Below are 17,607 nucleotides of genomic sequence, written 5' to 3'. Positions count from 1 at the left end.
AAGTTTATTTATTTTATTGTCATTATCAGTGACCAAGCCCCCCACCCCCGTGTCATCCAGTGACGCTACGCCACTGCCTGGGGGTACCCGGAATATATCCGGGTGTAGTCTATTTGGTGAGGCTACCAATCACCTTATCATCGTATTTTAATGTGATTTAATGGGTTTTAATTCAATTCATATTCAAGCAACTTCCCCGGGGTACCCGGAACATGTCCAAGTGTGTCCAATGTGGTCTGGAACACTTAACACGACTTGCATTGATCTTATTTTTGAATTCTGTAGTAATTTGATGTGTCGCATGATGGTTTTGATACGTTTTCCGTTAAATCCAGTGGGACCCCAAGACCTATCATTTGGCGCCGAGTTTGTCCAAATCGGTTGAGCGGTTGCTGAGAAACGTGAGCGCATTCATTTCGTTACATACACACATACATACACACATACACACATACACACATACACACATACACACGTACACACACACACACACACACACACACACACACACACACAGACATGTTCCGATCTCGTCGAGCTGAGTCGAATGGTATATGATGGTTTTGATACGTTTTCCGTTAAATCCAGCGTGAAGGCCCATATTCACCGGATCTTATTCCGGCCATATCTCCGGAACCGGTTATCCGATTCCAAAACCGTTCAATAGCCAAGACCTATCATTTGGCGCCGAGTTTGTCCAAATCGGTTGAGCGGTTGCTGAGAAACGTGAGCGCATTCATTTCGTTACATACACACACACATACACACATACACACATACACACATACACACACACAGACATGTTCCGATCTCGTCGAGCTGAGTCGAATGGTATATAATAGTCGGTTTTTCAAGTGATATCTATACCCTTCTTTGTAAGAAGGGTAAAAACATGTTGTTTCACCTTTACTGGGGCAAAACAAATCATTTTTAAAGGAGCAGAATGGGCCATCTGTCAACCTAAGTTTTGGTTTGGATTTGAGGTGAATTGTGACGTTTTTGGTATTGCGCGACAGACGGTACACAAAACTGCCAAGAAAGTAGCCTAATCATTCTAAAAATCGTTATCTTAAAAATGTATTGACAAAATGTGAATAGAAGCTGTTTTTTAGTTTGCTGAGCATGGTAAATGCCGACTTCGTCAAATCATTTACCTATTATAGTGTGGGGAAGTAAATAAAGTCTAAGAATGCTAAATGTTGGCCACCCGACGTCCTCTGAAACGCGAAGGCCGATGTCGCTGACGATAATAGGTAAAAGTATTGATGTTGCCGATATGTATCCTATATTTTTATCATTGTTGACATGCACTCAATGTTTTCACAAGGTTTAACATTTTAATTTTAATTTTTGGCCCTTCTTGCTCCGCGCTTATTCAAAGGCCACATCAAAAGAAATGTTGTTCAAAAAAGTATTATCACATTTTTTTTCTTGTAGTAGGGTTGCATGATACTTCATTCTGTCAGAGTATACCATTAATAGCCCCCGAATAACATCACAGCGAAAGATATCACATTAGATACTTAGGTGACCCATCTTGCCTCCTCCTCCCTCCGTACCCTACTCATAATGTGAGGTAAACCATGGCCCACTTAGTAATGAAACAACATGATTTTGGTCTATTTCAAATATGAATTATCGGATTTGAAAACGGTTTTCACTCAACTGCATACTATTCCTTATATTTTAAGAAAAAATACGAAACAAATTATTCGACGCGGTTACTCGAAATTCTCGAACTTTTCCCTTTATATGACTGACTCCAAAACAAGAGCGTTTTATAAACTTAAAAAACACTGTTATTGCTATTGTTGATGTCAACAAATAGACTTCAAAAGCTTCCCAATACGTCCACTACGAGCGCTGTAATAAGCAAAAGAGTCTAAGTGAGTCTAATTACTAAGTTATTTTATTTATTATGCTTATTCATATAACACATGGATCTCGATTTTGGAAACACAGCTGTTTCATATATGTTGCCAAAATCGAAACCTACACAAATCGAATTTTTTTCCACTTGTGTATTGTGTGTGTATTCCCTCTAACCCCCACTGGCCGGCAGTGTTATTATGGAATAAATCGAATTTTTTTCCACTTGTGCTAAAATTACGTAATATAATTTAAAGAACTTCCTAACGTGTAGATTCATCACATTTAGCATAATATAAAATAAAATGTGATTTTTGAACAATTTCAGAAACCTAAAAATTTAATTTATTTAAATTATTTTATTTGTTATGCCTATTCTTATTATTGTTATGGTTTTTTATTATTACAGTATAATTATTCTTATTCTCATTATTATTATGCAAATTGTTATATTCATATATATATTCATAATTCTTATAATAATTGGGTAAGTGTACGTCAAAGTAAGTGCAAACCACACTTAAGCTCTTAACCACTTAAAAAATAGTAGAATGTTTCAATCAACTTCTAAATGGATTTACCAATCGCACCGGTTGATTACAAAATGAGTAACAAATTGTTGTGATAATGATAAAATCCTTATACCACTATTAGACGCCCATTCCGTCAAACGGTTTCAATTCTGGCAGAACACATTAAAATCATTAAAATGCCATTGAAACCCATTCGACACACGAGTGCAGACTGAAGAAATGGTGTCGCTCGGCGCACTTGATTTGTTTTTGAGAAGAATGAATGTAAACATTCATTTGATGCGTTCTCATAATTATAATTTTTTTTGTAGCTTTTGAAGTAAACTGTCGTACCAAGGAGCCGATCGAGCCGATTGATTCGGCGAATTTATTGATTTATTTTATGTTTGCGCTCGATATGACGGAAATGGGCGTTTATGCCGTAGATTTTCTCTACCCTATCCTAATTTAATAAAAATCTTCACCCCGATGCGAGCACGATGCCAGGAACAAAATTTTGCCCCGCATCGGCTTCACGTCGGAGTGTCATTCTGATAGGAATACGCTCAAAAGCGAAAATCGACACCCCGATGAGAGCCCGATACGCCATGCAAAATTTTGTTCCACATCGGAGTCACATCAGTGCTACAAACCGAGCGAGAGCACGCTCTCGAGGTCTACAATTCCGATGTTTTGGTTGCAAATTAGCACGATACAAGGGGTCAAATCGGACTGTTTTATCGGGCTTACATAAGGCCGATAGTCCGATGCATCGGTTTCTCATCGGAGTCGCATCGGACCGACAATTCTTACTGGGATATAGCACAATTGAGTAGTACACGGTGTTATGACGGGAGTAGAACTTTCAATCGGGAGAGACATGGCTAAGAGATTTACAAGAACAGCTGGGTGCAGAATACTTTTACACTCATATAATATATGTTGCACGAATGGCATTGGTATGGTATTCAAAAGCGTAGGAAAATGCAAATTTTGATGCTTTTCCTAGAGATGTTATTAATATCTAACTGTCGCATATAACAAATAAAAATTGACTTTCAGTCGCTAACCTAAATCGAAAATTAATTTGATGATAAATCATCACTATGGCCCGGTGGTCGGACGTGAGGCCAGCAGCTCATTGCTCTATTCATACTGCATTGGACATCCCGTATCCAACATGTGTGATGTAGAACAGAGACGAGTTGTGTTTGTTCACATCGACCGATACTGAGTGGTTGCGGTACAAGGTTAAGAACGCTTGCGCAAAAAGACTAAGGGAGGGAAACGGATTCGAAACTCATATGTCATTAGCCAAATACATCCGTAGACCATAGGTCCACCGTTGTATAATTGGCAATGTACCCGTGTACTGAATGGGAATTGTGGGTTCGAATCCCACCGGTGCCCTTAGATTTTTTCGCAAATTTTCTCACACGCACGTCTCTTGCCGATGATATGTGCTAACCTCTCAGTATCTTCTAACTGTCGCATATAACAAATAAAAATTGACTTTCAGTCGCTAACCTAAATCGTTATTAATATCGATGTGTAATTTTCTTCACAAGAGGGTTAGCTTTGGTCGACATTCCGGCGAAAAATCTAAGCCAACCTGACACCAACCTGACTTCCATCAAACCCCAACACGATGTTGACCTGACATTGACCCGACATAAACCCCAAATTGACCCAACAAAAACACGACATTGGGTCGACATCGTCCTTAAATTAGCCTTACATTGATCCGACATCGGGTCGACTTGTCTGTTCGGGACCATTTTGCTGGGTTTCTTCCACACTCCACTGTCATATATCACATGATAGTTGGTGACTCAATTGACAGTGACAATGAGCTTCGAATGAGAAAGGGGCTCTTCAAATGAAGGGCACTAGAGAATTTTTTTTTTCACAGGATCGATCTAATAGTTGTATTGGTTCATCTTCAATCGAATGATATGAAAATTAACAGCACTGATGCTATTACGATACGATGCACAGTTACAGAGAAAGTACACTGTCGGAGAAACAAAGAGAGAGAAAAAGAGACTTAACACCGTTGGAGCGGCAGCTCTCCAACACATAAAGAATGAAATGTGCTGCACGATTTAAAATGCTCTTTTACGTCTCTTTGGAAATGAAAGTGCAGTCTCGCAACAGTGTGTGTTTTACTCGCAAAAAATTGAGTAGCACCCGATCCCTGCAGTCAACTTCCAAATGCAACATTTCAGGTTTTTTATGAATTTTTAACAGAAATACACCAATTTGAATTTGACCAATTTTTGCACGTTCCAGACTTTATTGCGGTTTTTTGAGTCCAACTTTATGCCATGATGACTTATAAAGAATGTTTTTGCATGTTAGAAAATTAAAAATGATGTGATTTAAAAAAAAATATACCTTTTTCCAATATTAAAAAAAAAAATCCCTTTTGTCTCAGACGTCATTTCGATTAGATCATCCGTTTTTGAACTATGGTTTATTGAAAAATATCGAATATGCCACTTTGAAAAATTAAAAATGAGCCGTATCATTAAACCAATTTAGAGAATTTCAGGTAAGCATAAATAAGTTCAGGAAAAATAAATGAGCGTTAGTAATGGTTATAGAATTTAAGGAAAATTGTCGAAGTTTCAAGAGGATGAGAAGTATTGTGAGCATCAGGCTAGTTTCTCAAACTACAAAAGAACTTCTAGGCAGTTTCATGAAATTTAGGAAAAAATTGGGAACTTTCAAGTACTTACTATGTGTGTTGCATTCAATAAACATTTTTCAACAGTTGGACCTAACTTAGCAGCAAAAATAAATGTTACAAGTGAAAATCCATTACGATACATAAACCTTATTTCTGATTCAATTTTTCTACAACCATCATCTGTCAACGAAGTTATACTACTGATTAATGATCGCCAACAAATGTCCAGGTCATGACAATATCCCTGCCAAAATAATTAAAAATATAGTTGTTATAGTTTCAAGAATTCTGTCTGAATCCTTCAATTTAATGATTTAAACGGGTTCGTATCCAGATTGTCTCAAAACAGCCAAAGTAGTGTCTATATGTAAGTCAGGAGATGCAACCCAAGCCGATAATTATCGACCCATATCAACTCTATCAGTTTTCAACAAAATATTTGAAAAGTTATTAATCACACGCCTGATAAGTTTTTTAGATAGGCATAATATACTGCCATAGCTGAGCTTGTAGACCAAATATTGCAAGAAACAGATTCAAAAAAAGTAGTGGGCGCCTTGTTTCTTGACCTGAAGAAGGCATTTTACTCTCTCAACCATGATATTTTACTAAGGAAATTAGAACGATATGGAATCAGGGGAACCGCAAACAGCATTATCCGCTGCTATTTGAACAACAGAAGTCAATATATTTCATGCGATGGAGAAATAACCTCTAGAAGAGAAATTAGTACTGGAGTTCCACAGGGAAGTAACATTGGCCCTTTACTTTTCCTTATCTATATCAACGATATTAGCAACATTAATCTCGCTGGAACTCCCAGGTTATTTGCTGACGACACGGCCTTATTTTATCCACATGTCAATTTGAATATAATTGTTTCAAAGATGAATCAGGTTGCTCCAGGGTTATTTTTCGGTAAATCTTCTCTCATGAACCTGAAAAAAACCAAGTACATGATCTCTCGGTCACCTAAAAAGGAAAATTCTACCACAAGCACCAATTTTAGCTATGAACACTGACATTATCGAGAAAGTAGACTCATTCAAATATCTGGGAGTTTATCTAGATTCTAAGTTATAGTGGGATTATCACATAAATAAGGTTGCAAGTAAAGTTTCTTCGATGTACGGAATTTTGAGACGTATTAGTAGTTTTCTTCCTCTAAAGGCTATGCTTCTTTTCTATTTTGCGCATATTCATTCTCATTTGAGCTACTTGATTATTTCATGGGGTAGAGCTGGTAAGTCAAAATTGAAAAAAAAAACTGCCAACATTGCAGAACCGCTGTCTTAAAATTATTTATAAAATGCCATTTTTATATCCTTCAGCTCAATTATACACCGATGTATCCAATAAAATATTACCAGTCCTTGGATTGTGTGAAGAGCAAACCTTGCTAATGGTTCATAATGTTCTACATAACCCATTAAGGCTACATAGCATAACTATCGACACGCTACCTCGGACTCACAATACCAGGCAAACTAACCATCTGTCAAGAACCCGTGCATACTCCAGTTTCTGTCAAAAAACCGAATTTCCTTTATAGGTCCTACCAAATTTAATAACTTACCAAGACATCTTCAACAAACAACAAATATAAAATCCTTCAAAACTAAGATTAAGAGTTTCGCAACTATTAATTTAATGCAGTTTATCATTATTTATTTTTATTATCATTCATATGTCAACCGTCACTAAATATTAAATGCTTTGCTGAAAAACAGTAGTCACATTAGAAATATTTTAATTTGTTGTTATTTTCGTTTTCTTTTAGGTGTGCTTCTTTCAAAGGATATTTTTTCCACTAGAAGCACATTAATTGTTTTCTCATATATGTTTTTTTTCTCTCTCTCTCATTTGATATAACTATTTAACATTAATCCTCAACTATATATCCTTTTAGTAATTATTTTTGTTTTGTTACATATGGTTGATTTCAGAGTGTCCACTACCAGGGAGCTCAGCATGCAGTCGAGCTTTTTGGTGTGGGGGAGAGCGGAGGGTCACTCAAAAAAGAAGTAGTTCTGAAGATCTCAGAATAGTTCATCCCATATTAAACGGAGATTTCCATAGAAAATTTCGATGAAGCTATCCTCCGAATTCAATTTTCTTTTAGCTTTCCTAGGAATTACCATAAAATTCACCACAATAAGAAACACTTTGGAAACATTATCCGAATAGTCATTGAATCATTTCAGTTTTTTTTGAATCTCACTCCTTCACTTGGAATTCTACTCACATTACGTCTCCTAAGAATTCATTCCCAAGTAACATTGCAGGTTTTATCGAGGTTTTATAACATTCGACTAGTCTAAATCATGGTCTACAGAACCCTCATAAATTGTTTCTTGGTATTGGCATTTCAACACATAGATTTTCTTAGATTTGTTCTCATAATTTGGTTGCCAAACTCTGCTGAATTTATTTTCCGAATTCCTTTGAAGATGTCCTGGAGCTATTCTCAGATTTGAAGGATTACAGTATTAGTATTTTTTAAATCCAAGGACTTATGCTCCGGATTCGTTTTCTCCCACAATCTTTATGAAATTATCTTCAGAATTCCCTTGGAATTTTCCTCTGAAGTTCACAAGAGTTGTGCTCCACAGAAATTCCTAAGAGTTTTAATTAAAATTTACTTTTAATTCAATTCAGGGTTTCTTGAAATTCTACTCAAAACTATGAGGCTTCACATGAAATCTAAATGCCATCAGAACTATAATAAGGTCCTTAGAAATTATAGTAAAATTTCACGAGCCTTTAAAGCTGTGCATGGAATTTGATAGCAGATTCACGAAAATTTCTTGAAGTATTATACCTTTTAAGTCCAGAACTGGCTCAAATTCACATAAGTGTTTATGAGATACTGATTGAATTTGTCTAAACCATCAAACATATATTTGGTGTGCCATCATAACAACTAGTTTTCTTCCCTTAGGTTACTTTTTAGTAACTATTTTTACAACTATAATTCACTATTTGCTCACTTATTTCTTCAAAATGGTCACTAAAATCACTATTTTTGACAGCAGTGTAATTGATTCGTTATAGATGTCATGCACGCGATTGGTTGGCAATCAAATAACTTTAAAGAATCGCTTAATTTTGCATTTTTTTTTTGTTGTTGTAAAAAAGTCACGCACTTACCCTAGATTAAAAATGATTTCTTCTGCCTTGCCGTCAGAATTATGTTTATCTATTCGCTTAAACAGCAGCAAAGTTTAATGAGCATGAAGAACTATGTTATTATATCTAACAAGAGTAGAAGATGAACCTCGCTACAACATTGATTAATAAATAATGATGCATAGACAATTTCATTCTAAGCTTCTCTTTGGCCTACTTATCCTATATATGATTTGGTGTACATTATGTTCCGACCGACAGTCAGTAGTGGTGCCATCAGCAACTAACTAGTTGCCAGCTCTTTCGAACTATGAATGAAACCAAGTCGTGGAAACGCTTCCTCAATGAGTACATTACGGAGAACTTTGTGTTTGCCATACGATTCGTGGCTATGCGACAGGTTACCAAAACTGAAAAGTAAGCTTCCAGCCGCCCGTGCAATCGAAACAAAATGTTCTTAACCACATCACCCACTCCAGATCTTGGTGGATTCTATGGATTGTAGCATCCCTAGGGGCATGTTTATTTTCCATCGTTACCTCCTATAACAGATGGAACAGCAATCCGGTCACCATTGTGTACGCTTCCGAACTGATGCCCGTTTTGACGCTACCTTTTCCGGCCATCACAATCTGTCCACTAGCGAAATCCCGTGCAGAGGACTTCAACGTGACACGGGCCTTCGAAATGAGGAACAACAACAAAACGGTGGATGAAGAAAGGTACTCAATGTGAAGTTATTTGTGTCGAATAAAAACACCTAATTACTGTTCCAGTGAAATGAAGCTGCGTGTCCTGGCTCACGTTTGCCCATCATCCAGACACTGGAAGATGTTCAACGAGTCCGAAGGGGAAAACGTAGTCCCATCTTTGCGAGCCATGGCACTTTCGCTCGAAAAGATTATGATACACTGCTGGTGGAGGTCCTCTTCGATACCTTGTGGTAGCATCATGGTGGAACGACTAAAGGATGATGGCATTTGTTATACGTTCAACTCACTGGCATTGGATGAAATCTATCGAACGGATCAGATATCACAGGACTTTCTAAACTTTCCAAATGTAACCCCGCCTTCGGATTGGACACGAGATAGTGGATACCGTTATGGGGCGGGACTGGATGCCTATCCGAAGCGTCCACTCACTGGTGGCATTATATCCGGGTTAATCGCGACGGCGATGATTAAGAAAGAAGATCGGCAACTTATGTGCCAGGTATTTTTTTTCTCGTAATCTGTTACTGACATTAGATAACTGACTTAGCATTTTCTAGGGAGCATACAGAGGCTTTAAATTTTCTGTACATGCTCCGGACGAAGATATTCCGACTGGGGATCGATTTTATCGCCTAGACATCTTGAGCTCCGTGCACTTGAACGTAAATCCAGTGGTCATCAAGACGTCGGAAAATCTAAGGACTCTTCCCCCTATCAAAAGGAATTGCTACTTCTCGAACGAACGATACTTGCAGTTTTATAAATTCTACACTCAATTCAACTGCATTATCGAATGTGTTTCCAATTACACGCTGGCAACGTGTGGTTGTGTGAAGTTTTCATTGCCCCGAGCGACTGGTACGAAGATATGCAATGCCAGCAAAATAAACTGCTACCGTTATGCTTTTCTGAAACTGTACGAGGCTGCAGTTCGAAACATGTTGGCTGGCGGTGATAGACGGAGTTGCAACTGTATGCCATCATGTACCAGCATCGACTACCAGGTTGGAATGTCACAAACTCCGTTCAATATTGACGATTTTCCGATAAAGTTGAATTTTACGACTGAAAAGTAAGATAACTAGCAAATGTTCAATATAGGATAAAATAGTAAAAGTATCATCAACTCCACAGTGCCGATGCAGCCGTACTGTTCGTTTTCTTCAAATACCGCCACTACATTCCGCTGTTGCGACGGGAACTGGTGGGAGTCAATCAAGCTATAGCAGAGCTAGGTGGGCTGTTTACACTTCTAATGGGCTCCAGTATGATGAGTTTGGCGGAGATTTTTTACTATTGCTGTGTGCGGCCGCTCCGAAGAGAGCGCGCTAAAGTGAAACCCGCGGTCAAACATCCACGAAGTCGAGGACATCGGATCCATCTGCGGGTAGAACCGTGGGCGAAGCATCGTCATCAAACACTGGGGTTGTACGATAATGATGACTTTATTTAATGTGTTCTGCTTGCAGATTTTTTTAAGCAAATGCCTAGTGATCCCTCCCTCTCTACTGTGATTATTCAGGATAGTCGAACATTACAAACAATGCACAATGCACGGTGGTACAGAATGAAAATTCAGCAGGAAAGATGGCTTAATGCTTGAAGCCTGCTTCAACTATCCATATCATTTAACTCTAACAAAATACTTTTCTCTAGAGCAAATATTCAAAAAATGTTGTCATATGTCAAAACTGTTACAAGATTTCTGAATCAGAAAATAAGGTTTATCAGTAGTTCCTTATCGTTGATATAGCTTCAGCAGCCTTATAAAGCAATAAATCTTTTCTTAACAAAATCTTACTTAAGTCCATCCAGGTTAATATGAGCACCACTAATATATCAACTTAAATTTTTCATACTTTTTGGGTGAACCTTAATACATTTTAAAATTCTGCTCCACCTTACTGGTCATAAATCAGCGAACAACTGAATTGCAATGCATGTTGTTTAAGTTAAGTTGAAAAGAAGCATGTGATACGACATACTGCACTCCCCGTGAATTAGAATCCCCAGAGCAGCTAAACCCATCCTCATTTTGCAAGTACACCAATTAAAGTCCTTCCTGCATGTAACCGTTATCTGATGTATGAATAATCAATCAGTTTTCGAGTGCTTATAAATGCCATTCTCCGCTTCCGAGCCATTCTTTCTGCACTGTGCGACGCATCACAACAATGTACATCTCTCGTGCGACCAAGTTCCAACCGAAGCCTCCACCGCCCCCTCCGGCTCATCGCAAATACCTGCGGGAATCGAAAAAACTAGCTGTGGAGTTCTGCAACAACACCTCCATCCATGGGGTCAAGTACTTTGTCGGCTCGGATCGGGCACTGATCGAGAAAATCTGGTGGATTGCCGTCTTCCTCCTGTCGTTGTACGGCTGCGGAAGGCTCATCCAAACAGTCTACGCCAAATGGGACCGTGAGCCGGTGATTGTAACATTCGCCCAGAAACCGACGCCCGTGTTTCAGATCCCATTTCCAGCGGTGACCATCTGTCCGGAGACCAAAGTGAAGGCATCCAATTTGAACTTCACCCAAGCGTATTACTACAGTAGACATCCGATACTACGCAAGAAGCTCTCCGACGAACAGTAAGATTTATTTTGAGAATATTTCAATTTGACACATTCAACGATGGCTACGACCTTCCAGAATCAACAAGCTGCTAGCCATGCTGCAGGTTTGCGAATTTGCATTCAGTGATCAGTTCGACAATCAAACCTACGACGACGATTGCGTTTATCTGCTACAGGAGATGGCCATACCCCAGGATGAAATATTCGTCGTTTGCAGTTGGCGTACAACGTTTAGAAACTGCTCGACTGACTTCAAGTTGACTCTGACGGACGTTGGATTCTGTTACACGTTCAACTCTATTTCCAGTGACGATTTGCTGCGCAAAGATGAACTGCACAGTGACTTTGACTACATTGCGGAAACTCGTTCGTCCAATTGGACACTGCACGATGGGTATGCAGCGGGAGTCGACATCGATACGTATCCGAAAAGGGTCCTCGGAGCGGGAATAAAGGCTGGGGTTTCGGCTCTGTTGAAAGCGAACATAAGCGATTTGGACTATCTGTGCGAAGTAAATGGTTTGAGTATTGCTTTAGGTTGGTACTAAATCAATTCCTGTTTTAGAACTCTTTTCAGGGCTTCAAGGTACTGCTGCATATGCCCAACGAATATCCCCAGTTGCTGAATCAACATTTCCGTGTTCCTCTCAATCAAGAAGTAGCCGTATCGGTAACCCCCCGGATGATAATTACATCGGAATCCATCCAATCGTACAAACCGAATCGTCGGCAGTGCTTCTTCAACCACGAGCGCTATCTGAAGTTCTTCAAGGACTACACCCAGAGCAACTGCGAGCTGGAGTGTCTAGCCAATTTCACACTTCGCCGGTGCGGTTGCGTCAAATTTTCCATGCCACGAGCTCCACACGTGAAAATTTGTGGCGTAAGCATGGAGCAGTGCTACGAAAACGCTACGGTTGAACTGTTGGAAATGGAGGTGAGATTACGGGAGAATCCACGCATAAAATTCCAGAACGAATGCAACTGTCTACCGTCGTGTACTTCGGTGCAGTACAATACGGAGATATCGCAGGCTTCGTTCGAGTGGATGCGGCTGCTTCCGGTGGTGAAGACCTTTGGGGATGCACTGACCGGGTAGGTTTTGCGGAGAATGACATTTTTTTTTCTCTATTGAACCAATTGACGGCTAACTTGTTTTTCAGCGTTCAGGTGTCCCATTTGATTGTATTCTTCAAGGATGCGCAGTTCATTCCGATCAAACGGAGTGAGCTGTTCGGTCTTACGGACTTTCTGGCGAATTGCGGCGGATTGTTGGGATTGTTTATGGGAGTGAGTATTCTTAGCTTGGTGGAAATTTTCTACTACTGTATCATCAAACCGGTTGTAATGTGGTGTAAATCGTCCAATTCGAAGAAGGAGAAACCAGTTCAAGTGAAAACGGTTAGTGGCGTAGCTGAAGCCAACAGTATCTGGAAGTATGAGGGGACCATGTAAAGGTGTAGTCGAGCTGTCGGTAGCAACTCGGATACAGCAGTTTGTGCACATGTTTTTGAGTAGTCAGCACCCAGGGCAAAATCTGTTAAGCGTTAGTAGCTCGATGTTTGATGACATATATGGCGCTTGTAGAAGATCGATTTGTTTGAACAATTAATTAAATACTAAATATATAGCATTGAACTCACGGTTTGAAGATTAACTGTTAGGAACGAACACCCCTCGAACAGAAGTAGGGCATTTTATTCCTAAGTGCACCTTCGAATGCGCTACTTACTCACACGCATACCTTGTGAGTTGCAGTCTTGATCTAATGTGACGAGGAGTTGTACCTAAAGTAACTTAAATGTAAAACTTACATTTATATTATACTAAAATTATGTATATCCACCAGAAATCTAGATCTTAGCCTAATTTTTGATACTTGTAATTTGTTGTCTTGAATCATACAATTTCGGAGACTAAATGTAAGTAATTGTTAAATTCGTGATATGTCATGTAATCTAAAAATAAATAACCCTTTCAGCTTTGAGCTTACTTGCACCACAAAAAGCGAGTTTGCTTCGGGGATACCGAATTTATCACAACAAAATCTCAATGATTTATTTCGTGAAGATGCAACGGAGGTCCGACGTTCGTCAGACAAGATCCCAGACGAGAGCATTACGAGAAAGGGAGCAAGCTAACCTCCATTACGACATTGGACACGACATACGATCATTGTCTGAGTCAGCTTCAGGGGCTGTCCATAAACTACGTAGACAGTTTAGGGGGGGGGGGGGTTGACAATTATCCACGGCCCATACAAATTTAAAAAAAAATTGTATGGACAATTGTCTACGCAGGGGAAGGGGGGGGTCAAGAATCCCAAAAAAACTGTCTACGTAGTTTATGAACAGGCCCTCAGAAAACTACCTTGCGACGGCTACAAACAATGAACAAACAGTAGCGGCCGATTGTGCTGGCTGTAATCGTCCAAACAATACCGAGTCGATGGTATTGTGTCGGGAATGTCAGTGTTATTGGCACTATTCTTGTGCATATGTGAAGTCGACTGATATGCTTATGACATCGTTTATTTGTTTACTGTGTGCTCCACAAAATCATGCTCCACCATCTGTGTCTGGCCGTTTCAGTACATCCAGTGTGCGACAAGCACAACTAGCACGGGAGTTAGATCGCTTGGAAGAGGAACGACGGTTGGAAGAAAAATGCAGAGAGAGAAGTTTGAACTTCAGCGACAGTTCATCGCCAGAAAAAACGAGCTTCTGGACCAGAGAGATGGAGACGACGATGTAGCGAGTGTTGGTAGTAGTCGTGATCATCGCAGCAGGATGGAGAGTTGGATAGCAGAACAACAAGGGGCTGCTAGTACCAATCGTTGTGACGTCGTGAAAAAGATGTCCAACAATTGCCTTCAACAACAATTATGCGAACTATCTGTCGATTTAACCAACGCAAACTGTCAGTCGACTCCAGTGGCTCCGAAGAAAACATATGATAGTAACAATAATCGCATGCTGTACCTAGCGGACCCCCTCGTTGTGGCTTTCGATGTATGGACAACGGGCAGCATAGGGATTGGAGAAACGGAGGACGATCAAGTCGAGGAAAGCGATGCCGCAGTCGCTGTCGAGGTGGGATCTGTTGAACACCCCGCTTTTCCCATCATATCACCGGTCGATGTCGAAACCTTTAACCGACTTTTGGAGGTGCCATCAGGAACTAAACCGAACACTGGAGCAGTTCCAAAGCTGGTCAGAAAAACAGCATCGTACGATGCTTGGCGTAACGAAACCGAATTGCGTCGCAAGCATCACGAATTGGAATTAGAACATGAGAAGAAAAAAGACCTTCGTCCAAAGCGGGAATTGGAGCTGACGAACCTGCTGAAGCGGCTGGAAATCCAGAAGCAAGAAGAACTGGAAATCCACCATGCGAGGGAAGCCAACTTGAAATTACAGTTGCAACAACAGGAGCGCGATCAAGCACTCCTCAAGGAACGGAGGCAGCAAGAAGTAGCGGACGCGCGGAATGAATTGCAGCGGCTACGGGAATTAAAACTGCAGTTTCTGAAGCAGAAATCGTTCCGTCATAAGGAGAAAAACACCAGATTAGGCAGATTAGGTATCGTCATCCACCAGCACCTGGATTTGGAGCAGCACCAGTTACCAACGAGCAGTCACTGCTAACCAACAAGCGGTCAGTAGTAGGACCAGGTAACGTTCCCCTTCGTACCATCGTGCCACCGGTAAGTGTTCAAAACCCCATTGCAAACAACTTCCCAACAACCCTTCATATCCGTACCACTTGTCATCTGAATCCTGCTCTTCATCGCTGATCAGCACCCCTGTGGGTGGTCGCAGTCAGCACCATGTAACGGAAAGTCTGCTTTCGTTATCCCCCCATGTTGCGTCTAATCTACAAGGTAGTCGGTCCGTTAATAATCCGATAGTGGTGAACACCACTATACCAAGCAACGGCTTCCAGCAAGTGGAATATTGTCATATGCTCCAGCAGCTGGCTGCCAGACAAGTAGTGTCGAAGGAATTGCCATTTTTTTCCGGTGACCCAGTGGATTGGCCGCTCTTCTACAGCAGCTATGAACATTCAACCCAGGTGTGTGGATATTCAGATTCGGAGAATTTGCTACGTTTGCAACGTAGTCTTAAGGGTGATGCGAAAGAATCAGTAAGCAGCTTTCTACTTCATCTAGCAACGGTACCACATGTGATGTCTACGCTTGTTGGGAGGCCCGAACATATTGTACATCAAATGGTTGCCAAGGTCCGGTCCATGCCGGCTCCAAGGGCGGATAGGCTGGAAACTCTTGTGGGATTTGGTCTTGCGGTGCAAAACTTGTGTGGACACCTCAAGGCGATCGGGTTGGATCAACATTTATCAAACCCTATGCTTTTGCAGGAATTGGTTGACAAACTCCCAGCTAACGTTAAACTTAACTGGGCGTTACACCAACAACAAGCTACTGCTGTCGATCTAGAAGAGTTCAGTGAATACATGGGCAGAATTGTATCTGCCACCAGTAGCGCGACCCGTTACAACCCGTTTCCTCAGCAGAAACCACCAAGGAAATTTCGGGCTAAAGACAACGAGAAGGCCTACATCAATGCGCATACCATGTCAAATGAAGTAAAAGAAGAAGATCAAGAAGAGTTCTGCAATGGTGCGTCCAATGAACGCACGGTGTCAAGCAAGCAGGGTAAGCCGGTGGATCAGCAGATTGTGAAGAGTAAGTCGTGTCCAGCATGTGGATCTACAGATCATCAAGCTGTAGGTTGTTCGACTTTCCGTCGCTGCCTTACACCGCATGCACGATGGCCATGCAAAGGAGAAGTTTGTGGGATCAATGGTACAAACAACACCAACGGAAACACCAGTAAATGCGACCGTCACCGTCCATCGGCAGTTTAGTTCGTCTACGTTGTTCCGAGTTCTTCCAATTACCCTCTACGGAAAGAATGGTCAGGTGAATACATTAGCGTTTCTCGACGACGGTTCTTGTTACACTGATTGAAAAATCGTTGGTGAGCACTCTTGGAGTGGATGGCCCAGTAGATTCTTTGTGTATTCAGTGGACAGGTGGCGTTAGAAAGCAAATAACAGAGACGTGTAGAGTGCAGCTTGACGTATCGGTAGTGGGAAACAGCAAACGATACAAGCTCGGCGAAGCGTACACCGTGGAGGATCTTGGCCTACCCGAACAGTCATTGAATTTCGACGAGATGTCTGCGCGCTTCAAACATTTGGAGGGTTTACCTGTGCAAAGTTTCGATGCCGCAGTTCCAGGTGTTTTAATTGGGCTGAACAACACGCACTTGCTGGCAACGCTCAAGCTTCGTGAGGGTCGAGTAAACGAGCCAATCGCAACGAAAACCCGTATTGGATGGGCTATCTATGGCTGCCAACGCGGATCCGAGGCCGTTCTGCAGCATCGCCAAATGCACATCTATGCGAAACCTGCTGATCAGAATTTACACGACTATGTACAAAGTTTCTTCTCCCTTGAAAGCCTTGGAGTTGCCTTGGTACCGCAAATCGAAGGAGATGATGAACAGCGGGCCCGTAAGATCCTGGAAGAAACGACTGAACGCACAACCAGCGGACGATTCATGACAGGACTTTTGTGGAAGCATGACGAAGTGGCGTTTCCCAACAGCCGGCCTCTATCAGAAAAGCGGTTGAAGTGTTTAGAGAAGCGGTTGTCAAAGGATCCGCAGCTGTATAACAACGTTCGTCAACAATTATTGGACTACCAGGAGAAGGGATACGCGCATAAAGTGACTGCCGAGGAGCTGCGTCAATTTGATCCACGTCGAACCTGGTATTTGCCTCTTGGTGTAGTGCTACATCCTAGAAAACCGGGAAAAGTTAGGGTAATCTGGGACGCTGCAGCGAAGGTAGAGGGTATTTCGCTGAACACAATGTTGTTAAAGGGCCCAGATCTTTTGACATCTCTACTTGGTGTGCTGTTCCGATACCGCGAACGTGAGGTGGCCATTTGAGGAGACATCAAAGAAATGTTTCACCAGCTCCTAATTCGCGAGGAAGACCGTTGTGCTTTGTTGTTCCTGTGGAGAAACTTCCCAGATATGCCGATCGAAGTCATGGTAATGAATGTTGCGATCTTTGGTGCGT

The 17,607-nt window shown here is 41.1% G+C and overlaps 2 protein-coding genes across 2 annotated transcripts; both read left to right on the top strand.

Moving 5' to 3' along the window:
* Positions 1 to 8,512: 8,512 nt before the first annotated feature.
* On the top strand, positions 8,513 to 10,371 carry LOC135709321 (pickpocket protein 28-like). The gene is made up of 5 exons (XM_065231631.1): positions 8,513 to 8,619; positions 8,754 to 8,924; positions 8,979 to 9,417; positions 9,674 to 9,990; positions 10,053 to 10,371. Exons 1-5 carry the CDS (start codon positions 8,513 to 8,515, stop codon positions 10,369 to 10,371), a joined length of 1,353 nt encoding a protein of 450 aa, XP_065087703.1.
* A 721-nt stretch (positions 10,372 to 11,092) lies between these two features.
* Positions 11,093 to 12,951, top strand: LOC135709279 (pickpocket protein 28-like). The gene is made up of 4 exons (XM_065231583.1): positions 11,093 to 11,511; positions 11,573 to 12,008; positions 12,062 to 12,591; positions 12,660 to 12,951. Exons 1-4 carry the CDS (start codon positions 11,093 to 11,095, stop codon positions 12,949 to 12,951), a joined length of 1,677 nt encoding a protein of 558 aa, XP_065087655.1.
* The last annotated feature ends 4,656 nt before the right edge of the window (positions 12,952 to 17,607 follow it).

Source organism: Ochlerotatus camptorhynchus, unplaced genomic scaffold, assembly GCF_037179485.1.
Source record: "Ochlerotatus camptorhynchus isolate MF236.1 unplaced genomic scaffold, CSIRO-AGI_Acam_v1.1 ptg000357l, whole genome shotgun sequence".
Taxonomy (NCBI): domain Eukaryota; kingdom Metazoa; phylum Arthropoda; class Insecta; order Diptera; family Culicidae; genus Ochlerotatus; species Ochlerotatus camptorhynchus.
Note: the sequence above shows the minus strand (reverse complement) of the source record. Positions and strands in the feature narration are given on the sequence as shown.

Coding starts and splice junctions, on each gene's coding strand:
- LOC135709321 (XM_065231631.1), top strand. CDS start 8,513: ATGAATGAAACCAAGTCGTGGAAACGCTTCCTCAATGAGTACATTACG. Junction 8,620..8,753: donor CAGGTTACCAAAACTGAAAA/GTAAGCTTCCAG, acceptor CTCCTATAACAG/ATGGAACAGCAATCCGGTCA. Junction 8,925..8,978: donor AAAACGGTGGATGAAGAAAG/GTACTCAATGTG, acceptor TTACTGTTCCAG/TGAAATGAAGCTGCGTGTCC.
- LOC135709279 (XM_065231583.1), top strand. CDS start 11,093: ATGTACATCTCTCGTGCGACCAAGTTCCAACCGAAGCCTCCACCGCCC. Junction 11,512..11,572: donor AAGAAGCTCTCCGACGAACA/GTAAGATTTATT, acceptor ACGACCTTCCAG/AATCAACAAGCTGCTAGCCA. Junction 12,592..12,659: donor TTTGGGGATGCACTGACCGG/GTAGGTTTTGCG, acceptor CTTGTTTTTCAG/CGTTCAGGTGTCCCATTTGA.